The sequence below is a fragment of the Paralichthys olivaceus genome, chromosome 16, assembly GCF_024713975.1.
Source record: "Paralichthys olivaceus isolate ysfri-2021 chromosome 16, ASM2471397v2, whole genome shotgun sequence".
Taxonomy (NCBI): domain Eukaryota; kingdom Metazoa; phylum Chordata; class Actinopteri; order Pleuronectiformes; family Paralichthyidae; genus Paralichthys; species Paralichthys olivaceus.
The window spans coordinates 16,514,294-16,538,379 of NC_091108.1; the positions used below are offsets into that span (position 1 = coordinate 16,514,294).

The 24,086-nt window shown below is 40.1% G+C and overlaps 3 protein-coding genes across 5 annotated transcripts in view; 2 read left to right on the forward strand and 1 right to left on the reverse strand.

Moving 5' to 3' along the window:
- Positions 1-8,815, forward strand: part of LOC109637277 (complement component 8, beta polypeptide) — a 49,983-nt gene extending 41,168 nt beyond the window's left edge. Inside the window, exons 15-26 of the mRNA XM_020099528.2 lie at positions 2,648-2,792; positions 2,967-3,114; positions 4,257-4,404; positions 5,079-5,220; positions 5,329-5,461; positions 5,845-6,042; positions 6,204-6,444; positions 6,671-6,799; positions 6,872-7,035; positions 7,837-7,990; positions 8,334-8,405; positions 8,516-8,815. Coding sequence (XP_019955087.2) covers positions 2,648-2,792; positions 2,967-3,114; positions 4,257-4,404; positions 5,079-5,220; positions 5,329-5,461; positions 5,845-6,042; positions 6,204-6,444; positions 6,671-6,799; positions 6,872-7,035; positions 7,837-7,990; positions 8,334-8,405; positions 8,516-8,670 — 1,829 coding nt within the window. The 3' untranslated portion in view covers positions 8,671-8,815. The remainder of the gene's footprint in view (positions 1-2,647; positions 2,793-2,966; positions 3,115-4,256; positions 4,405-5,078; positions 5,221-5,328; positions 5,462-5,844; positions 6,043-6,203; positions 6,445-6,670; positions 6,800-6,871; positions 7,036-7,836; positions 7,991-8,333; positions 8,406-8,515) is intronic.
- A 792-nt stretch (positions 8,816-9,607) lies between these two features.
- On the reverse strand, positions 9,608-14,767 carry c8a (complement component 8, alpha polypeptide). Its single transcript, XM_020099517.2, has 11 exons — positions 14,541-14,767; positions 14,298-14,412; positions 13,773-13,920; positions 13,511-13,658; positions 13,170-13,359; positions 12,895-13,077; positions 12,158-12,398; positions 11,931-12,062; positions 11,082-11,239; positions 10,776-11,001; positions 9,608-9,829 (listed from the first exon to the last, which is right to left on the reverse strand). The coding sequence occupies exons 1-11, from the start codon at positions 14,648-14,650 to the stop codon at positions 9,678-9,680; spliced, it is 1,803 nt and encodes a 600-aa protein (XP_019955076.1). The 5' UTR covers positions 14,651-14,767; the 3' UTR covers positions 9,608-9,677.
- Positions 14,768-15,370: 603 nt separating this feature from the next.
- Positions 15,371-23,356, forward strand: LOC109637239 (FYN-binding protein 2). Of its 3 annotated transcripts, none has more exons than XM_020099476.2 (19): positions 15,371-15,527; positions 15,918-16,857; positions 16,973-17,164; positions 17,375-17,918; positions 18,327-18,442; positions 18,534-18,559; positions 18,677-18,717; positions 18,830-18,880; positions 19,087-19,219; positions 19,447-19,606; positions 20,092-20,215; positions 20,905-20,936; positions 21,221-21,284; positions 21,459-21,496; positions 21,658-21,721; positions 22,201-22,299; positions 22,388-22,401; positions 22,674-22,707; positions 22,874-23,356. In XM_020099476.2, exons 1-19 carry the CDS (start codon positions 15,519-15,521, stop codon positions 22,941-22,943), a joined length of 2,751 nt encoding a protein of 916 aa, XP_019955035.2. In that variant the 5' UTR covers positions 15,371-15,518; the 3' UTR covers positions 22,944-23,356. The 3 variants fall into 3 exon arrangements, with proteins under 3 accessions (XP_019955035.2, XP_069367112.1, XP_069367113.1); XM_069511011.1 differs by having other exon boundaries at positions 21,462-21,496; XM_069511012.1 differs by lacking the exon at positions 22,388-22,401.
- Positions 23,357-24,086: the final 730 nt, after the last annotated feature.

A 24,086-nucleotide genomic window follows, 5' to 3' on the forward strand; every position in this document is an offset into this window, starting at 1 on the left:
TTTTTGGAGGTGTTCAAGAGGAGCAGCATTCTGCCGTATGTGGTTGACCCTCGGTTTGTCAACTGCCACCAGCAAGACTGTGCGTAGCAGATGGATTTGCCAAATGTTCTCATCGTGTTACTCCACCTCTTGTCCATTTGCATGAACAGAGTCGATGTGGATTCAGCTGGCTCAGCTGTGAGCAAAACTGTTCTCTGCAGCTTCCTACTAGGTCTGAAGCTAATAAAAAGATATGATTTTTCTTTTTCTCATTTTATAAGCTGTGAATTCTTAGTTGGTGACACCGAGTCGTTAAAGGATATCTAAATGACTTGGAGGCATCAATGTTAAAAATAAAAATTTGCCAAACATCTATTTTGTAAATAAGACACTTCCCAGCCCCGATACCTGAGCCTCTGTGCCATAAGATAGCTCTCTGCCTCTTGGATGCCAACTACCTGTGTTTCTCTCAAGCAATGCCCTACCAGCACCTCTATTTTTGACGTCTGGATATTTGTTTCGCTTTTGCAGCCTTTTTTTTTATTATTTCTGAAAATGTCTTTGTTTCTGTTGGGTCGGTGAGGTATGAACTGTGAATATGTGTTACATGGTCAATGAAAAGAAAGCCTGCTGAACCTGTCTCACTCATTAAGAACTTAAGGTGAAAGAAAATGAAAGGGTTGAGACAAAAGATCTTACTACTACTGAAAGGTCACAGACTTTTTTTAGTAATAGGAGGCAGATTTTCCTGCATCTCTTTGTTTTTTAGATATTCTGCATTTACTAAGGTCACATTGTTTACAATTTGCCTCTCAAACTCATATCTCTGTTTGGTTCCTTGGATAACTGAGCAGAATAAACCTGTCCAGATATGACATTGCTTAACAACCACAAGCGCAGAGACAGTTAAATGCATTTCAATGCCTTACCAGGTTTATTTTTGTTTTTCCGCTCACTGCTCTTCTGATCAGCCCATTGTTGTTTTATGAAGCACTTGGCCATATCGTAGTTCCACTCTACCAAATCAAAAACGGTCAAAAGTAAAGGTAGCTTTATATAACAACAACAAAAGAGATATCACTATAAACTGCTAGACTTACAGTAACAAATGGGATTCTAACTGTACTCCTGCTCGTGTAAGAAAAATGAGAAATAGTCCAAAATATTTTGTAAATTTTATTTATGGAATTAAGAACTGTCATGAAAAAGAAAAAAGGGACTTTTGTACATCTATGACTTCCCCCATACACTGTACCCATGCCACTGTTCAGTCACAAATAAAATATCATGTGATTCCCACTTTTCTGCTTGCTTTGTTTCTATTTGTTGTTTAACCTGGCAGCATAATTTCTAATGATCTACTCTCAGTAGGTCACGAAGGCAACCAACAGATGATGCTCTAATCACACAAACATTTCAGAACTCCTGTGTAATAGTATGTGTCATTGGGACCTCTCATGTACTATATGAGCATAATCATTGTATGTTTATTGTGTTTATAATGTTCAGATCAGCTCCGTGTCCTTCAATATGGTATCTATATTAAATCATGACCTTAAAAATTAGACACTCTTCAGTGGAGGAAGATGTACTGAGATCTTTTTTCTTAAAGTCTTCCTTGAGTGAAAGTCAAGTTTTTAAACTTGTTAACATGTCCCCCTTGAGCCTTTTTAAGAAAAAAGAATTTGGGTAAAAAAGCAGCCAATATCTTAAGGTGCGGTCCAACATTCGCAAATGTATTAGTGCCGAACTTTTGCCTCCTGTTCCCCTCCAATAAGGCGGATACAATAAATTAGCTTCCTGTGGCAAGGCAAATGTCACAAACCTAAGAGGCCAATCCTGTCAACTTGTGGTCGGGGCTCAGTAGTGTTTGTATTTTAAGGCCATGAGGTACATTTTTAGGGTGTATAGGAGAATAACTTTAAGTAAAGGCACCTATACAAAGGTGAGAAATTCATATATTTGTTGAGTGACAAGCAAACTCACTTGTCACCACTACAGACATGAATTTACCTGCCTCATCCCATGTGCACTAACTGCAGTGAAAACAGATCTAATTATAGCATTAACTACATTATAAGTGATATCAGTAGTAGCATATAAGTACCAGTTATTCAGTTTATTTATTTGACATGGACATAACGATAGCTTTGGAGCTGCAATATACTAAAAAATAATAAGATAATAAGATGTTAGTTGTTATGACTATGTTGCTCCTTCCTGACTTAGTAAACTGTTGAGTCATGGAATTGTGTCATCCAGTAAAATCCAAAGCGAAGCAGAACAAAGTGTAAAGGTCATGAATATACAAACATGACTCAAATGATCTGACCAAACAAGCTTTTTAACAGGATTTTACTTTATTGCGAAGCATAATTCTTATCCACAACACTTTGTGTGATGTATTGTGTTGCCATTTCAGGTTCATCACATAACTGCTGATATTTATTTTGTTATTCTATATTATATAAAAGTGTGTGATGTACCCAAACAACTGTCAGGCTTAAAATGCTGCTGTCTTAGAATCAACATAGTTTTTGAGTTTTGTTTGCAGATGAACCAACAGTGTCCCATAGGTGAGTTTTTGATGTCTTCAAGGTTGTGTGTACAGATCCACCTCTCAGTCTAATGGCAACAGTCAGTTTATATCCAGGCCAGTATTGATCAGTGTGTGTTTACATAGAGAGACGAACAGTGTTGTCTCTTTATTCACAGTCAGGACACACAACCATGTTTCGTGTTACGATACCAAGGAGTGCGCTCAATTTGCACAGCTGTCTACTCCATGTCACTTTGAGCTTGGTGCTTATAAGGTATGAGTTTTATTTGTCTGTGTAATGGATAGTCTGTATTTCTTTTTTTTCTTTTTTGTCTACATAATGTTAATGATTGTCTTTCAGCTCCATGCTTATTGTTCTGTCAGTATGCAAGATATCGAAATTGGGAAAAATATTTGTTACTGTCTTGATTTGGTTTGCATCTCACAGTAAAGCTGCCATCACAACAGCGGGCAATGAGGACTCGGATGTTCGTGAAGCACGGTCAGTAAGTGATCAGCAGGTAGTTCATCCTGTGGACTGTGTCATATCGGATTGGAGCGCATGGTCACGCTGCGACACTTGTCAGAAAAAAAGAGTAAGTATGATGATGCTATGATACAGCTACAATTCGTAGTCTGAGATTTGAGGCCCAGAATGCAACAGTGCTTGCATGATTTGCCCATTTTAAACAAGGAATTACATTAACAGAAGTTGATTGTTGGTTCTGGTGTTTAACATGTTTGAATTACAAGTCAGAGACATAACTGCATATTTGCCATTTATGAAAAATAGTAATTGGTGGATATGCTCTTTGAAGAATTCAATAGTGAACCATTCCTGAAAAGTTTGGGATGAATATTGAGATATATTGTGTGTATCACTTTCTTACCAAGAGATAAGAAGATGGATACCACACTCATGTATGTTCAATAAAGGGGAGCCACAGATTGTGTGGTATAAAGATGTATGACTCTGAAAATATCCCAGATAAGGGTAACACCATTTTATGATTTTGACGTCATTTACAGCAGTTGGAAATCTGTCCCAGACTTTAATTTTGACTTTCCCAGACTGTCCAGGAGAGAGATTAGGTAGTCAGGGTATTTTGTTTGCCAGACTAGCTGTTTCGCCATGCCCATCTATGTGCTTAGCTAAGTTAGCTGATTGCTGGCTCGCTACTGTAGAGATATAAATAGTTGTAGCCCTCTCTGCTAAGCAAGTAAACAAATTCATATATTTCCCACAGATTCCTACACTTCCTCTAACCAAGACATTACACTGTCAGTAATTAAAATATACGAAATGAACAAAATACTGGTTATATGAACTGCAGTGAACCAAATATATGGCCAAAACTAAAGATTTGACAAATGTATCTAATCAACAGTAATGTGGCAGTTTAGGAGATACAATCAGATTCGGATAAATAAATCATCTCTAAATATCTCGGCCTGCAAAAACAGTTAAACTCGTGTGACCCCTGTGAGATGTTTTTCTGTGAGTAGGAGATGGTGATGGTCTCCATGGATGTACTGAGTGTTCTATTTCATCCACTTTACAAGGGGGGAGATTAATAACCCTGACATGACAAAGTGAAAAAAAACACTAATGTGATTTTGGCTATTACAGTTCCCCGGGAGCAGTTTCCGAGCTCTTTACACGCACATTTATTCTGTGTTGGCAAGCCTACCTCTCTGTTTGCTGCTACCTTTGTGTTTGTTACTCTCAACCTATCAGTATCGCTATGCAAAGCTTGACCAGCCGTCTCAGTTTGGAGGGGAGCCATGCCATTTTCATGACATGGAGGATGAGGCCTGTGATGTTCCAGACCGCTACACCTGTGACAGTATTCCCCTGTGTGAAGGATTTCTCTGCACCCAAACAGGTATTTTGTAAACCCGTCTTAATGTAGTCCACTTTCACTTGTAGAAAATCATTAAAAAAAAATACAACGTTTTGCTCTATACTTCTTCACAATAGTGCTGAAAAATTGACAAAGAATTACAATGACACAAAGAGTTGTAAAAGAATGTTAATATTTGGTGTCTGATGTGAATGAGTCATCAAGCAATTTCAGGAAGTTTCCAACTACTTTGCATGTGCGAGATTTGTTCTCAAAAGAAAGATGATATCATTCATATGTTAAATATGCACACACCAACATTGGCTGATCAGATTAGCATAGAAACTAAAAGCAGATGAAACAGTTCATATTATCTTACCGCTCCTCTTAACGCCCCAGAAAGTACACTACAGTCAATACTGCAGCACACAAACCCTTTAAAGCGGTGACACGTTGCACATCTCCTTCTCAAATCTGCTCAAAACTCCAAATAGAAACACAATGTTGTGGTTTTGTGATAAACTGTTTCTTGGTCAAATGCAGTTCCCACTGATTCCAGCAAATCTGCTGTTGGCTTATGCTTTATATTCAAATTTACTCTGATGTCGATCTTCTCATTTTAATCTAAAGAAAGCTAATAACAGTATTTCCAAAAATGGCATACAATATTTCTTAAAGAATTTACTACAAGTAAATATTTCTCTCCCCTCCATCAGGTCGCTGCATTCACAGAACTCTGCAGTGTAATGGGGAGGATGACTGTGGGGACATGTCAGATGAAGTTGGCTGTAAGAAGGTTCCCAAGCCCTGCAGACAGGAAGCTGAAGAGTACTGGGGAATTGAAAACCTTGCTAAAGGGTGAGTCAAATTCCTATTAGTCTACAATGTGAGTTTTTTGGGCAAATTCTTATGTAAACATGTGGCTCTTCTCAAATCAGTGTACGCATGTTGATGCTTTTCTTACAGAATAAACATCTTGAACAGTAACCTGGAGGGACTGGTGCTTGATAACAGATACTATGCAGGCAGCTGCTTGCCCCAGTACATTCAGGATGTCAGGTTCAGGAAGCCTCACAACTTGCAACAGTACACTCTTGAGGTGGGAATGACCAACAAACAAGTGCAAGAGTTATAAGAGTTATACTTGATACATATAACACTTTCTTCCAATTCGTTGACTTACCAAGAAGTTTGGGTTGCCGAATTGTGGAAAATTCAATCACTGCCTTTCAGAGCTGAAAAAAAAAAACTCATCACCTACTCACCACTTGCCAGAAAGTCGGTGGTTAGATCTGCGGCTCCTCTTGTCTGAATGCCAAAGACGCTTTATCTCCACATTGCCCCTGACACATGAGATATGGCGCTGCATGTAGGAACGCTGAATGAATGTGTGTGAATGTTGGAGAATTACAGTTGATAAATTAACATGGTCCTGCAAATTTTGCACTTAGAGCTAAGTTTTTTTTCTCAACTCACCTACAGACAAAAGGCTCGTATGATTTCAATGTTCAGTCTTTTGAGTCGTACTCTGACTACATGGACTACAGCATGAGGGAGCGTATGACACAAACGATTGTTTCCATTGGCTTTGCCATTCCTGGCATAGCTGAATTTGGCTTCAACTACAACAATGCCAAAGTCACCAGATCGATTCAGAAAATTCGTCGTGCCTCTAGCAAGGTAAGCTGCTCTTTGTTTTTTCTTTTCTCCTGAAAAACCACTGGTGCCTCTACTTTTCTGAAAATTTTGTGCGTCACTTTCCCATAAGTTATTTAAAAGAAATGAAAATGTGCATGTCAGTCTTGCATCTTTTACATGTCTCCCACTGATTCTCTCCTCAGATCAATAGCTTTGTGAGCGCCAAAGCAGAGCTGGAGTTGGCCCAGTACATGCTGAGGTCAGATGATTTGATGCTTCACCCTGAATTCCTGCAGCGCCTGCGCTCCTTGCCACAGGCCTATGTTTATGGAGAATACAGGCAGATATACAGAGACTACGGCACCCACTACATCACAGAGGCCGCCCTCGGAGGAGAATATGAGCACACCATCATTCTGGACAAGGAGAAGCTGGCGAAGACAGGTAAGAGGGCACCATCAGTAAAATCTAATTTAGTTAAATTTCTCACCTCCTTCATTTAAAGGATGTTCCACACAGATAATTTTGGGGTTTGCCAAAGCTACTGATATATTATCCTTTACGTTGAGTTTTTTTAGCAGTTAAACTGCATACAAGTTCAGGGTCCAGTTTTGTGAACTATAATATAATAATTAAAAAAGCACTCCATGACAGAGATTTTTCATCCTAGATTATTCTTTGGAAGACTACAAGTCCTGCACCCAGGCAGGCCTAAAGGTTGGAGCCAACATATATGGTGTTTACGTGTCAGCAGGGATTGAGGGTGGATCCTGCAATGGCCTGTTGAATGAGATGGGAGGTGAGGATTCTTTGTAAAATTCAGTCATATGAACTGATGCTAGAACACTGAAGTCACTCCTTCTCTTTCCAGAGGACACTGCAATCGGCAGCTCCGTGGAGGACTTTGTTGCTGTCGTTCGAGGTGGCAGTAGTGAGTCCATCACCGGCTTGGTGTCTAAGAAGCTTCCCACCCCACAGCTGATGAGGCTTTGGGGTGAGGGAGTACGTTTCAACCCTGACTTTATTCGCAAAACAGTGAGTTTCTCTATCACCAGTGGCCTGAGGCATAATGTTTATGGGTTGTATGTGCGTCCAACTCCTATGAACAAGATAACCAAGGAGCTCCTTGAGGGAATTTCTTCAAACATGACACAAACTATCCACTTGGACTCAATGATGACCTTATTAGAATTTGGCGGTCAAAGGTCAAGGTTTCCTGTAGCCTAAGAATCCTCTTTTTTCCATTCCAACACCTTCAGAGGATCCTTTTCAAATTTGGCACATTTGTTCACTATAACCAAATTAAGTGACCGTATTTGGGATGTTCCAAGGTCAAGGTCAAGTCTCAGGTTTTTGGCCTCTTGAACATGATCTCACAGGTCTGCCTTTGGGGAACCCCTGAACTAGCTCGCAAGCATCGCTCCATTTGTTTACACTACATGTCACAGTCTGACTTGTATTACTCTCTAATCTGTTCCCTGTTTCCAACAAGCTCTTGTTTTTCCTCCTTATATCTCCATCTCAGTTTGAAGCTTGAATGAAATTTTCTTCAGTGGATATGACCTGAATAATTGGGGCAGAATCATTTCCAAAAGAGTTGCAGAGTGGTGAAGTAGCTGACAGCTAAACCAATCAATAGCAAGCTGGAGATCAAACAGCAAATTATGCCAGATAACAACAATGCCAAATACAACTGGGCTGACTTACAACCTCATAGTCAAGTGTCAGCACACAAGGGGCTTTCCAGTTGACTGTCTGAAAACAACTCAATCCTATACAACTAAATTTGATTAGTAACAAGTGTTTGGTTTAATCATGACACTAGTTTCTCATTAGACCCGGCCGCTGTATGAGCTGGTGACTTCCAAAGACTTCTCCCATGATGCTACACTGAAGAGGAACCTGAAGAGAGCATTGTCAGAGTACCTGGCAGAGAGTAGTTCATGTCGTTGTGCTCCTTGCCACAACAATGGAGTAGCCGTTTTGAGAGGTAAGTCAGAGGATATTACAGTCTCCATACAGTCTACAGTTTTAATCACCCTCCATACTACTTACCTGAAAACACATATCACGTTACCACTCACACACACTGGGCATTTTTTCCAACCCATGTTTTACTTGTGTACTTTGAGAGCATTTTGTGTTCTTTTTCCATTTAAAGTTCTGGGACTATATTATATGGGTATTTGTATTTTCCTCCTTATTCCTCAGATATAGTTTTAGATTAAGTTGTAATTATAATGACATTAAGTGACCTCTGACAGATGTGAACTAAATGATGCAGCTGTAATGAAGATAATGAAGGAATTATTGTTCTTTCTTCTTTCTACTAGGCACAAGGTGTGACTGTGTGTGTCCCACTGGCTACACCGGACGGGGCTGTGAGATCACTCAGAGGAAAAAACGTAAAAAAACTATGGATCCAAAATACAAAACAAATTAAGATTATTTTGATTATGTACCAAACCTACTGAGACGCTGACATAACGATATCTGATGTTACTCTTTCCGACAGAAATAGCCACTGACGGCAGTTGGAGCTGCTGGGGTGCGTGGTCGTCCTGCAGTGGAAGAAAGATGTCAAGGAGTCGACAGTGCAACAACCCAGTGCCCAGCGATGGAGGCCTGGCATGCAGAGGACTGCAGCAAGAGTCGACTGACTGCTTTTAAAAACCTGCTCATGTCCACAGTGATGCATAGATCTATGTACATTAAAAAAAAACTATAGGAGAGTAGTCCGTGGTGTGTTTTGTCATTGGACTACCTAATGTGTCATAATGATTGACATTTGAATAAATAAAAAAAACAACCAGCGTGGAATGTCATCTAAGAATATTTTTATAAGAATACCATGGGATGTAACAAAGTAGATTTACTCTGTTATATTTTCAAAGGTAATTAATAACGAGATGGGAAGTGGTTGACTGATCCAATCAGAGGAGGCAGGTGACATTAGATTACGCCTCCTGTAGCAGTAGCATCATCGAAGAAAACACCTAAACCATTGCAGAGTCAGTCATTTCTATGACAATGTGTTTTCAGTAGGATCCTCTGCAGTATTCTTTATTATTATGACAAAGTCATTTATTATTCATACAACTAAACAATATACAAATATACAGTAAGCACAGCTAAATAGGTAGTAGAGCATTGCATTATGGAATAGGCACACAGCAAGAAACTTTTAATACTTTAAATATATTCAACAGCAAGTGCTTACTTGCTTTTGAATATATTTAGTAGAAAGGTTAATGTGGTACTTTTACTTTTATTCAAGTACATTTTTGTCCTTTTATTTGTGTGTTTTCTAAAGTTAAACCTTTTAGCACTTCACTGCATGTGTATAATTTCTTGACGATTACCTGGATTTGCTTCAGACACCAAACTGGATTCAGCATCTGTTGTTCCATATTTAACCTTAATATTTGATGCAATTTTAAAACAATGTCACACACAGTAAAAATGACAGTTTCAATAAAAATTACTTAATGAAAGCAATACTGACACAAACACAAATATGCACAACACACATTTCCATTTTGACATGTCGCGCAATGTGACCTGAGACAGGTAGATGTTATTTTTGCAATCAAAACTTAAACAATAGTTTTTCATTGTTTGTAAAAACCTTTATTGTCTCTTATCTCTCAACACTACAATTTGGGAGGAGAGTCACTTCAGCAACGCTGAGTGTAAGAGGAAGAGCCCATGCAGGTTGCTCCGCCCCCGTCTGGTGGGGGATGATTACAGGCTCTTGTTCGAGTTTTCCTCCCAGATGTGCAGGAGGACCAGGCCCCCCAGCACGACCACGACCCATCTGTCTTGGTATCTGTCGATTATCATTAAAAGGATTTTGTGTTGGATATGTATTGTGTAAGAGGAAATGTCTGCACACTGTTGTTAATCACATCGTCAAACACAAGCAGGTTCTTGAAGTACACTTTTGTATATTGTAACCAGACCCTCATTGTTATTAATAATTCAGTTATAGCAATGGTAAATGGGATGATATGATACATTTATATCAACAACCTTATTAATCATTGTATTTCTCCCCTACAGAGCTCTTTAAGTCCTCAGTTGTGAGTTGGCCCTGCAGGATGTTCCATAAAATCTAAGAATACAAGAGCTGAAAAACTCCACAGCCTTACAGTCCAAGCTGTTATCGATGAGGTGAGCTATGGATAGTTGACAGCTGCACCAAAAGTTTGACTCTCCAATATAATTGTCTCGTATTTGAAAAAAAGCATTTAAAAATGTCTGAACAAAAAGCAACCAGTCCTCCAGTGGATAAAACTGCAGTTAGGACAGGATGCTTCAAGAGACCAGATCTGAAACTAAACTGCAGAGTTTTCTGGAGCACCTTGGAATTCAGTATCTTGCCCAAGGACACTTCAGAAAGGAGACTAGAGAAACTAGGGATTGAACCATCCACCTTCAGGTAAGTGCCCAGCCCTCCCGATCTCCTGAGCCACAGCTGACCACTATAAGTAAATCTAGTTTGTGTTCACTGAGAAGCTCTCTTAGCAGCATTTATTTTTAGGAATTGAGTTAATAGCCGTGTATAGCTTCTTTTCATGTGTGAGCTTTTATTTCAGGCTGCACCAAAATCAGTTAAGATACCTCTTCCATTGTTTATGTGCTAGAATATTTATCAGAAAAAAATAGGTTTATTATTAAAAGCATTGCAGGCAGAAATAGCATTTTCATATATTCAAAGAACTTGCTTTTGAATGTTATAACCTCAACATTTTTTTTTTATCATGACGCCTCACCTCTTCTGAGAGTCTCTTCACAGGCTTGTCCCTGGTAGCCGGACTTACAGATGCACTCACAGGAGGTGCCCTTGAGGACTGGGATCCCATTATGCCTGCAGGGAGCACAGCGACAGGAGTCGAACTGCTGCAGATACTCATCCCAGCCCCTCTGCAGGTTGGCCAGTCTCGCACCTACATGCTTGGCGGCTGTGCTGTGGCGCACCAGCTCATAGATCGGCATAGTCTGAGAAACAGATGATGGTGCGTAGCTAAGTTTTTCCTGCGTTAAAGAAGGTATTCATTTTATGTGAAATTATATGTCACCTCATATTCAATGAGCGTTGGGTTGTATTTCAGAGTTGCTCCCCAGGCCCTATACGTTTTTGGATTCCTGATAGCCAACAGACCACTGCTGCTCACCGTGACTCCTCCCTTCACTAGAGTCACAATGTCCTCAATCACAACAGAACTGGAGTCCTTTCCTACGTGTCGAAAACAGAATGAAGAAAAAAAATTACATGACATCAACAATCCTTTACATGATTTTTCAGTTAAACAAAAATAAGACAGTTGAAACATTACCTGATAAACTGAAATTAAAAATTATCATAATGCACATAATGCACAATTTTGTAAAATAAATATGTATATTATATTAGGTTGTTATTATTAGGTATTGTGAGGTATTATATAAAGTGTTATGAGGACTGCAAAAAGGGGTGGACTCATCACTAGTGTGTGACCTTTATTGGTAATTGTATTTCTCTGTTTCCAGTTGAGTCTAAATTCAGGGGTTTCATTCTTCAGAGGTTACATATGAAGACAGATTTGGTCACAGCGTTGCAACTAGACTGTCCCATTTCGAAGGCTCTGTCATAGGTGTCAGACAAAATTGTCCTTTAATGTCAAGAAATGAAGGCTCTAAGGGGTTGATGCTTCCTCTCTCAACCTATCCCAAGATTCAAAAGTAATGGCAAAGGCAAGACATCCAATGCTTGAGTATCAGGCTTCATTTTAACCAAGCATATGTTACTTATCCAAGGAGTATTAAAACTTTCTCATGTCCAACTTAATAAGGGTGTGAGGAGCAATGTTTCTCAGTTTGGCCTTTACGGTCTATGCAGTCCTCTGAAGGATGCAGCCCCTGAATTGAGACAAAGGCTGCTGTCTCACCTTGACTGAACTTCCCGTCTTTATTGCATTCATTCCCACCCACTGTGAGATCTGCCTGTCCATAGACACCCATTGGATTGCTTAATCCAAAAGAGCCACCAATGCATCTACCGACTTGTTCACCCTCCATCTCTGTGAGCATTGGGGAAGATAATTAAATTAAAGTTACTTACATAAGATTAGATTATTATGTTACATCAAATGACCCATTGTAAAGTTCACAGTACTTGACTTGGCGATAGAGGTTTTGTTAATAACCACGACATATTCAAGGGTTCCTCCCATAGTTCCCTCTGTGACGTAGTGAGTGCCAAATGTGTTGAAGAAGCGGGAGTACATCCCAAAGTCATACTGCTCCGGGAGCTCCATCAGTGACATGTAGAAATCTTCATGAAGCATCAGCTTATTGGTTCTCATCTTGAATTGGGCTGTTTGCACTTTGGACCAAAGCCTGACAAACCCAAGGTCCTGTGGATAAAAGAATATAATAGCAATGATTAGGAATATGTTTTTATTTATCTTCAAGAAAGATAAGTTAAACTCTAACTGCAACTTATTAATACTCATTAATGCCCTCTCGCATGTTTAACTATTGGATATTTAGCTACACCTAGGAAGTGCTTAGCTTAGCTAAGCCATGCAACCATTCCATCCGCAGAATATACAAAAGTCACACAGAGAGATCCCTGACCTAACTGGGATTCAAGTCGTGAAACATCTTTCTATGAGGCAACAGTGTTAAAGTGTTGCTATACCCCGTGTATCACCCAGTGTCAGCTGGGTAGGCCCCAGCCCCCTGCAATCCTCAAAGGATAAGTGGTATAGGTAATGGATGGATGGATGCAGTTATTCTTACTACAGTTAAATTGCAACATCACTAAATGATATATTCAAAACAAAAAGAACGAGTAATTGTGCTTGTTATCTTGTAAGGCATGTTGATCTGTGGGTCAGTAGATTATACCTGGTTCTTATACTGTGTTATGTTGCTCAGAAACTCAGACTCTTTACTTCCTTTGAGTCCCACTTGCACGTAATAGACCGCTACTGTGACACCAGCATTGTAGGAATTCATAGTTTTCCTTGCTTTAAGCAGACTCGCCATATCCTCATAGTACTCATGAGAGCCCTCTGATGTAGCTTGAGCCTGTAACAGATCAAATCTTATGTCATAATGCCTCAGTTCAAACTGTACAGTTATTAAGGTGCACAAAGAAATGGATCTCAACATGACATTACCACAAAACGGTAGCTATGGTAGTTGTAAGGTTTCCGGTAGTTTTTATCGTCCTCGTTGTAGTGCAGGTTCTCACAGAATGAGTCATAGGTGAATTTCCTCCATTCGCCATTATAGACATATTCACACATTCCCCCAAAATAACTTGGATCAATTACACGATCCACAAATTCTCCAGTCAAGGCGTTGTAGCTGGATCAAAATACAACAATGTCAATTAGTCGTGCATATCTTACAGCTGCACATGTACATTATACCTTTGAAAGTTTTCTTTCATGTGCTATAGAAAGTGAGTAATAAGAAAAACAGCAGTAAAAGCTATTGCTTTATAAGCAATATATACCCCTGAGTGCCACGCTGAGCTCCAGGGATTGGCAGGAGGATGGAACACTTGTCGTCTCTCAAGTTAAAATTGTCACACTCATCTTCATCAGAAGAATCCTCACAGTCTGATTCACCATTACAGCGAAGTGACTGGCTGATACAGCGTCCTGCAAAGACACGTTCACATATACATACTCTATGTCCTCCATGTACACACACCTGATAAAACACCTCTTAGAGAGAATGTGTTTGTGTCTTAGTGGGATTTCGACGGGGCATGCCTGTGTCTTTGCAGGTGAAGCTCTCTCCACAGTGATCCGGCACCACACACTGTGAGGTGGCTGTCGGACATGCCAGCTGCTCCCACAGCGTCTCTATGCACTCTGTGCCTCCAAACTGTGAGGGTTTCTCCATGTAACGGAAACGGAACTAAGACAAAGTTCAAATATTAGTTAGCATCTAAATTCACTCACTATGTCCATTCTGTTGTCGTATCACTCATATATACAGTAGATTAGTTTGTAGTCATTTGTTAATGTATGACACTGTGGTACACTCCTTGTGTTCAACTTTAAAAACATATACAGTTAATATAGATTAATATAGATAATTAGCTATATACAATTTGGTAGCCTATATGAACAACTGTCCAAAGAATGACATAAAGTATACATCATCATCTCATCCATATAGTATTGATCTGAGCTACCTGATGAAAACTGTCCAGTTTCAGTCACAAGCCACAGATATTAAAAGATGAAATGACTATTTTCAATCTGCGTCTGCTTTGTGTAAATGACCATTGCCTTTTTGTCTGTGCAGGAGTTACAGGGAGTCCATGGTGACCAGCTCGCCAGCCTACAGTTGACGGGTTTCGGTCTGTTTACAGCTCTTGCCGTCCTCGTCCCAGCCCCCCTGACCCTGAAACACATATCATCATATCAATTCCAGTTCTATCACCCATGCAGCAGGACATGTGTTAAATCACAGTCATCAGGTGTTTTTTTTACTGAGTTCATAAAAGATATGAAGCCATAGCAGTACTGTACCTATAATCAGCAGGTCTCCATGGTGGTCTGGAAGCATCCACAGATGTGCTAAAATTGATAAACTGATGCAGTGCAACTAAACCCAGGAGCAAATGAATAAATACACTCATGTTGATGAATGAGTATATAGCTATGCCTTAAGATTAAAAAGCCACATCACACAAACAGCTGATGTGATCCTCTGGGAAGTTGTACCATTGCACTGTTGACCAACCACAGTGAATAATTGATTGAAGAGTAAACAAATGCTGTTACAACAGTTGGGGATTTTTTTTGACAATTTATTTACTCATACTCTCCACCCCCATAAACACCATCAGAACATTTCCCAGAACACAAACACTCAACAACTCAACCTGAAAAAAAGACATTGCTCTCAGACACATGAAATGATACAAAATATATACATATTTCTAATACTGTATCGATTAGTAGTGGCATTAAAAATCGTAGCCTAGTTTATTATGATTTTTACTATTATACTTATTATTATTCGTAGTAGTAGTAGTAATAGTATAAGTTGTATTATTATTAGTACTGTTATTATATTCAATCACACTTTATTTTTAAAGCACAGTTAGTACAGGTTCGAGAATTAAAGTCATTTATTATTACTTTGTTTGTTTGTTTGATAACGTGTGTGTCCCAATCTTTAAAGTCAATTAGTCTTATTAGTAGTACTTTTATTAGTTTTATTATCCCAGTTCAAAGAGATTCACAGTTGACTGTGTATTATAAATAAATCGCTATTGTTATTCACACCTATCTCACGAAGTGTCTGTGGACGCTCCTGATTCGTCGGTCAACCGACGTGAGCGCGCACGTAGGTCACGCGCGCCACACAGGTGCGTCACGCGCACGGCGGCGCTCTCAAATTGTTTGTTGTCGCCTCATCGCCTGAGACACCGAGAGGAGCACAGGAGAGGAGAGCTCTGTCCCGGCGCGCAGTCTGAACAGGGATGACCACAAGGAGCCACGATGGAAGAGGTAAAGTCTGCAGAGTTTCCTGAGGAACCTTTTAGCTACAAGTCACCTCACCCTGTGCCAGCCACTGCTTCACACACCGCTCTGGAGCAGTTTGCGTGTCCTGTGCCACTTAATTCATGTCAACACTCCCTCACCTGTCGTTGGTTCTTAGAATATTAAAGGTTAGTTTGTGTGGACAACACGGAGACTTAAAGGGCTAGTTCACCCAAAAATGAAAATTCCCTCATTATCTATTCACCCCTATGTCGTTTGATGGAGGGGCGGGTGAATTGTTTGAACATTTTTAAAGTAGGTTCCAGCCACAAACCCTTGGTCTGCAAAACTTCAAAAAGATTTAGATTTAAAGGTTCTAGCTGTTTCTGTTAACTTAATGATTCACTTTTTTTTTAGGAGGGGGCAATCAACTTCAAAGCTCTGAGGGCCAAGTTTCAGGAAGAGGCCCTTCTGGCTCAATCCAAAACCAGACGGCCAGCTGTTGCGGAGAAACCCAAACATCTTCCACCTCCTGGAGGACACTGCAGCTCTGTGGTTAGCAGTATCAGTATTGCTGTAGAAAACAAGATACCGGTGGTTCCCCGGGTCTTTTTCCAAGATGGGCTGCATGCATCTGGAGGAAAGCGACCAATTTCCTTTCCACCACAACCTCAGCAGATATCCCCCTCGTCCCTGCTTGCTAACGGAGACGGCACAAGGCAGTCCCTCAAAGAGCGACACATGCCTCGGGTGCTTCCTGTCTTGCCTGTAAAAGAGCAGAAAATAGAAGCACCATTCAGAAAGGAGCACAAACCGGAACCAGAGTCACAAAAAGGAGTCCTGCCGCGAACTAAACTCAAGAAGAAGGGGTTGCTGCTTCCTTTCAAGTCAGCCAAAGCATCAAAAGTCAGCGCAGAAAATGGAGAGGAGCCTACTTATGCTGATTTGACCATGAGACCCTCTAGTGCTCCTGGCGAGTTGCCCTCAATGGAGAGACAAACCACAGAAGACGGTTTTTCAGTCCAAAGTGATCAATCAACTGTCGAGTGGCCCCTGTCAAGCCCAGATACAGCGATCACCCCTCCGTCTTCAGAGACGAGCGTCGACTCCGACAACAGAATCATTAGCACCTTGGAGAGGACCAAGAAAAAGTTCTCACGCCGGCAGATGTTGTTTTCCATAAAACCCAAGAGCCTGCATTCCCCTGACTACGCATCAAGAGACAAGGCGTTCCCTTTGCCACCAAAGAACATACAAGGTGTTGAGCCTGACCTCCCCATACCCCCACCAGTCTTCTTGCCACACCTGGCTTGTATTTCAGCCCGGCCTTTCTTCAAAGCAAACCACTCTACACGTAGTAAGCTTTACTCAAGAACAACAGTTTTTGTCTGGAACACTTTTACATATCTCTTACACTGTTTATTCAGTCACATTTTCTTATCCATTTGCAATATTTTTTTCCCAATGTCCAGAGTATGCATTGGCTAAGCAGTTGGGCAGGGATCAAGCTGCATGTCCCTCTGTGAGGACGGCTGGACCTCATTCACCGTCTGCTCCTCCAAAGAAACCTCTACCTGACCTGAGCTTTCTGGGACGACAGCCAGCAAAGCCCCCCAGACCTCCATCAGTAGACCTTAGCCGCTACCATCTACCCACAGCCCATGGTACTGTATGTGAACTTTGCATTTTTTCCATTTCCCCAGCTTTTGTCTGTATTTCACTTTTGCGGCCACAGACTGAAGGATATTAAGGCAAAAGTTGTGTTTAACTTGGACATCAGTTACTGTGTTTTAGAAGTAATGCAGTTTACATTATCCTTATTTTTAGAAAGGACGAGCATCTGTTCAAGTGCTGATTTTTGTTTCTTTTTATAGCTGTGCCACCAGGTCCTAGCCAAGCTGCAACTGAAGAGCCAGAGTGTGAGCTCCCATCCATCCCCAGCCCTGTGCTGTACGCTCCAGAGTTTCCAGAGTTTGAGAATTCAGAGATTGAGGCAGCAGAAGGAGAAGCTGTCGATATCGCTGCGCTCGAATTGGAGGCTTTAGACTTTCTCAGCTCTGACCTACCCTTACCAGTCGACTTTGAGGTCACAGATTTTGAGGCATCCCAACCTGATTTGTCAGCGTCTGATCCCACAGAGCCCTGTGTGAGCTCCATCACCCAAGCGCTGAACAACGGCAGTCAAAATATAATACCACTCGATCCAGCCAGCTTCCTTGAACCAATAAACCTTTCAGAGTTCCCAGAGCCTGCTGCGCCAGAGCAGTGGTCTCAGAGTGAGGAGGCGATCTTAGATCCTCTTTCACACTCTCAGACTGATGAGGCTGATCTGGGAGCTGCTGAATGCCACTCGGTCCCAGAGGAAATGGAGCTTAGTAACCATGCGGAAATGAATGATGGTATTCAGCCACATCCGAGGTGAGTTAAGCTGTAACTGGAATCATAATTTCTACCTCCGCCAAGAAGGTTATGTTTTCACCTCTGTTGCGTTTGTTTGTTTTAGTTGTATTTTTAAGCAAGGTTACACAAAAACAACTGCACAGATTACCAGTCAACTTTATTATCACTTTCTTTAGCATTGCGAGATAGTTTTTATATATATATATATATATTTTCACAGATATCCCAGGGAATAATTCATGGGTCTTAATGGAAAAAAGAAGTCAGGCACATTAAGGGAACTGATGTTTATGAGTGTGTACAATTTGGTGCAACTTGATTCTAAAATTCAAGGGGGCTGTTGGGCCTTGGCGAGTTATTCACTCTTTCTAGTTTTCCACAATTATTTACATCACTAATTTGATGATTTGATTTCCTCCCTTCCAGTGCTTATCAACAGGACAGTTACTATGAAACATGTGATAATGTGTACGAAGATGTTGAAAACCTCAACAAAGCTATTTTGGGCCAGAACTCTCGTAAACGCAAAGCTGGTCTGAAGAGTAAGAGAATTTTCTTTTTTAAAAGATTCTTTGTTGTGGCAGAGATTTATTCTTTCAAATTTGACTACAGTGTTAATATTTTTTTTTACAGATCCGTATGCGGACAACCACCCAGTGGTAACTCCTATCAAAATCTTTTTGTGTTTATTATCATATATGATAGAAAGAGGTTTATGATGACAATGTGCAATGGGCAAATAATGTGCTATTAATTAAAAATCTGTTTATTTCAAGAAAGAGGAGGCGTCTCTAAACATATGGCCGCGGAATCCATGGTATTTCTTTTTTTTCCAAACATATAAATCCTGTGTTATGTCATTGACATTGATTTTTGCCAGATGGGAGGCAGCCATTGATTTTTCTCCTACTGTGGTAATCAAACTGCAGGGCCACTGTATCAGGAGAACATCCTCACTCGGCCTATAATCATGTCCACAGGTATGTTAGACATGTCACCCGTCACTCTCTGATGTTGTGATTAAAAACAGACCGGACCAAAACCTGATCCCTTTGTTTTCATGTTGAAATTTGCTTTTGTTTTCTTTTTATTCAGTTATTTTGCTCACATGTGGTTCCATTTATATTTCAGGTGGTAAATGTAAACATTATGGAAAATGAGATCCACTAGTCTGATTTGTTTTCAGTAAGGAACGCCAAAGCCCAAACACTGCTGACTGTAAAGAACACAAGAAGAGGGAGAAGCAGCGGTTGGACAAGGAGAAAAAGGAGCTAAAAGAGAGGGAGAAGAAGGAAAATGAAATGAAAAAGAAGTTCAAGGTGAGTCAGGAAAAAAGTTACATTGTGGTGAATACATTCTTTGTGTAGAGCTGTGTCTTTCTCAGTCTTTTGTCATAGGGTCATAATGATGCTCAATAAAAGGCAGTAAACTGCTCAAGGCAATCATTTAATTAGATTAGAATTGGGCCAATTGAACTGCGTAGCTGTTCTGGAGTCTGTCCCTGGCCACTCTTTTCTTTTTTTGAATGTTCAATTTCAATCTCTAGGTGACAGGCGAGGAGGAGCCCATGTATCACGCCAAGGTGATGGTGGCCAGTAAAGTCCGCAAGAATGATCTGCCTGTGAAGAGCGGGGACACAGTCAGCATCATCCGCACCACTAACTGCCCCAAAGGCAAATGGTTGGCTCGAGACACAGACCACAAGTGTGAGTTTAGACATATTGTGTATTTTATTTTAATTTTAATGTGATCCTAAAAAATGTTTTACATTTATATATTAGAATTCTATAAAGAAGAATAAACTTGTCTTAGTTGTTGAATTGAAGCTCTTTTACAGACTGCATGTCCCACAGAATGAATTCAATCTATGGTAGTTATGGAGGAGCACACACATGAAGTTAGAGGGACAGGTGCACAGACTAAAGAGTTAAAGAGCAGTGCTCTTGTGTGGGAACAATGGAGCAAAATACCAAGTCAGATGTCTCTTATGTTATTGTGAGAAGTGTGGAAATGTTAATGGTTCATTATGAAACTGTAGCAGGATAAATTAGAATATGGCGGGCTGCCACAGTGCAGATAATTAATGGGAAACAGTGATAGAATTTGATTAGTCCCATGTTTTCACATTTAAACCACATTGGTAATAACTTCTCAGCTGCTGTCTGTTACTGCTCCACTCTGGCTTTTTCAGACGGTTATATTTCTGTCATGAATGTGGAGCTAAATATCAAGGAGATGCTGGAACTTGGGAAGAAGGCCCAAGCTGCAGGACGAGGAGGAAACATGGACGGAGACACCATCAGCATTGGCAGCAGGTACTGGGCGGGTCACTGATTTACCCTTTAGAGCTCCTTAAAAAACATCTGGGACAAAAATGTCAATTACCAACAATACTAAAAATAATAATGTCAATTTGTTATTTATATTTTTCAAGCATTTTTGAAGAACACAATGAGCTTGAAAAAGGAGCAGTTTTTATATATATTTAATGATGTGTGGTTTTTCTCAAAGCTGTACAACTAACAGTGGATGGATATGCACCTTATTGAATCAGGATTTGTCCATGTTGGACATATAATTGGCACCTCTGTGTAAAACTTTATATATTCATATTATTTTTACTTTCAATTACTTAATATTTTTTATCTACATCAATCCTGATCAAAAATACCAAATATGTATATTTTAAGTATTTTAACCCTTTTAAATTACAGCTTTTTCAATGTAATTCCACAGTCTTTTTATATAGAAAAACACAAATTATTTTCCATAAATTAAATGAGATTATCTTGGAGGGTTAACACATCCTGGAATGTGTCACTGCATTATTATTTTCAATGTTGTGTCAAGTTAAAAAAAAAAACTCCCTCTCAGCATCTTAAAAGGAAACTGTTACTTAAATTTCCGACCTTTTGTAAGATTTATAACCCCAACTTGCTTGTCAGTCCATCAGTATGTGTCAACATGAACTATTTGTCACAATTTGTCCGTCTTTGTTTTGCAGATCCTCCAGTCACCCTGTGCTAACAAGTAGCTGTAAGTGTCAATAGGCTCTGCTGCACAGTGGATGTTTGTACTGTCACCTCCAACCCTCTTAACTTTGCATGAGCCGCTTGATCATTTCAACATGATAAACGCAGAACAAAGAATTTGACTAGCTGTTATTATGTGTAGACGTGTTGACAAGTTGACATGTGTTTGACAGCAATGTGTTATTCCGCGATTGTAAAGGAATTCCATGTAGGATGAGGGTTTCAGCTGCCAACCCTCTATCATCAGCCAGCACACTGTGTTTAATCAAACTAATTTGTTTCCCACAGTCACAGATGACAGCGAGGAGTGGGCCTGTGAAGACGAGACTCTCTCGCCCTCCAATGAAAGCCAGTAAGACTGAAGTTTAACATCCTTTACTGTGGCTTAGCAAGTGCTTTTTCTTTGAAGAGTGACAAACCATAAGCCACATGAAAGTAGTTTTAAGTTATTCCGTATGAGACTGAATTTTCATGATGCACAATATACATAATTGTTTTCTTTCTCTTTCTGTTTCATTTTGTATAGCAGTTTTCCCCAGCAGACCTCATCCATGTCTGAGATGTGTAAGTAGTGGTTTAAAGGGAAATGCAAGCTCTGCCTGTGGTTGCTTTGTTATACATCGTCACATGGAACACTGTAACGTGTTTGATGTGCTCTTCTCCCCCCACTCCTCCTCCATCTTACCGTCATTGCCTAACTCACACTCGCCCCAACCGCTCTCCAGCTTGTAGCCATGTCAGTGCCCAGCATACTCTCAGCGATGCCAACCTGGAGGACCTACACACACAGTAAGTCTGCATACACACAGGTGTTGAAGCAGATACCATGGTAGGTTTGGTTTTTTTTTTTGTCTAGATTTACAATTATATGTCTCAAACACAACGAGATTCAAGAGCTTTTGGTGATGAGGGTCGACGCCTGTGTCGATGTGGTGTAAACAAAAACGTGATTCCATGATAGAAGTTATACATCTTGTTCTTCCTCCTGCATGCTCTACCCAGGCACCACCCCTCACCTGAATGTCCCAGACATTGTCAGTTGTTGTGAATATGTCTGACCTCAACAATCTCAAATGTAAAAGACAAAACTCCACAAAATGTCCAAACCAAATTTTCCTGACCTTTTCCCATCTGAGCTTTAGAAATAAATACGGATAGTTATAAGCTTTGTAAATCTGGGATCCCTGCACCCCCTGCAGGTCATTAACAAGTATGAAATAAAGTAGTTGGAGGAATATAGAATGAGTTTGTTGTCTTGAATCTTTTAGGACCAGACATGAGGCCCTGCAGAAACTGGCCATCTTCTTCCAACACACCAAAGAGGATTTTTTCGAAGCTGATGATGTTGAAGGAGCAACACCCACAAAGTACAGTCTTCTCTTTTCCATGAAACATTAGTTTATTTAAAAACCCTGTGAGTAATAGAAACATCTTCTTTTTCTGTCCTGTTTAAAGTGCTGAACCACCAGGTGAGTTTACAGACTTATGTTTTTCTTCCCATGACTGTTGTCACCACTTCCGTCACACTCACTGATACTGGTGAAGCTAAGAGGACACCACTCACAGATCACTTTGAGGACACTCGAGTCTAAGCACTGGTTGGCGCCTCGCCTGTCATGGAAAATCAACTGTGCGGGAACATTTATCTGTTTAAAGTGACCTGGAGACATGATGTTGGACATTTTGCAGGGACAGCGGTTCAAAGTTCACGTTACCTTTGTATCTCCTTGTCTTTACTCAGATTTCTTGTGTGCTGTTGAGGAGCCTCCATATCCGTAAGTGTTGAGTCTGCTTCTAATCAACGGGTGATGCTCGGCTCAGTTTGATCTTTATTTGTATTCAAGTACTCGTAGACTTTGGTATAGAAGTACTCACTGTACTTGAGGTTCTCTGGCATCCCCTGACATGAACTGTGATGCTGTAATTTGTTTTGTACGACAGTGAACAGGAGGTTGACTTCACCAAGCTGGAACTCTTTCCTCCCCCACCACTATACGCTGACGCCTTCTGATTACCTCATCAGCTAAAGCTTCAAATGGACTGTTTACTCCTCTGGATCTGATGCTGCGAGGAAGATCTGCCATTGAGACGTGTTGACCATGAATTTCATGTTTTTTACCTTCAGTGGGCAGAGAAATGAAAAAATATATATCATGAACGAGAAATAAAGCTGCTGATGATACTGCATTTTAATCCAAATGCCACTTTGTTTACTTTGTTTTGCATATTGATGCATTTTCACTTTTGTGTTCCGCACTTTTTCTGTTTCTGAAGTTTCTGTTAATAAGAGCAAACTGCACAAAGACGTCACTGCTTTGTCCAAAGAGCAATCACAACTGTTCACTTGTAGCCCGTGTTTATGAATATGTTCTTTGCATTTGGATTTTGGTTTGTCTGTTACATCTAATAAATATTTCTCATTGATTTATGCTTCTGATAAGGTTTTTACCACATTGTTTTCATTCTCCTTAAATCGACACACTGCTACACAACTTAAACTGCCATAGACCTACAGTATGTACCGTTATCCACTCTGAACTATTGCAAAATAGAAACCCTTCTCTTAATCGTGTTTCTTGTAATAACACTTAACTCACCCTTTGTTTTGTAAAGTTATGTACAGTTACTGTACTTATGTATAATTATTTTCAGGTACTTTTCACTTTTGCCTACAAATATCTGTATTTTCTACACTTCATACTCACAAAGCATTCAAGAATGGATTTGAGAGGCCACTGCTGTGACTCAGCCATTATATAATATGACAATGCAAGTTTTCATTAGCATCATCTGCAGCTGCATTTTGTATTAATATGGCAAAGGCTGTTTGTTGTATTAAGCAAAATATACAGTAGGCACATGTTCATGTTATAGATTGTTACATCAGAGAATATGCAACTCTCTACAAGTACTTTTATCTATAGTACTTGAAGCATATTTAAAAGCAAGTACTCACTGTATGTAGGAAAAAGTAATGTAGTACTTTTACTGGAGCACATTTTTACCTCTGCTGAGGAGGTTATGTTTTCATCTCTTTCTTGGTCAGCAGCATTACACAAGAGGGTTATCACTTTTTTTAATTTGTGAGATTAACATCTTCAGAATTATCCGAGGGAATATTTCATTGATCATGATGAAAAAAATCAGGAATATC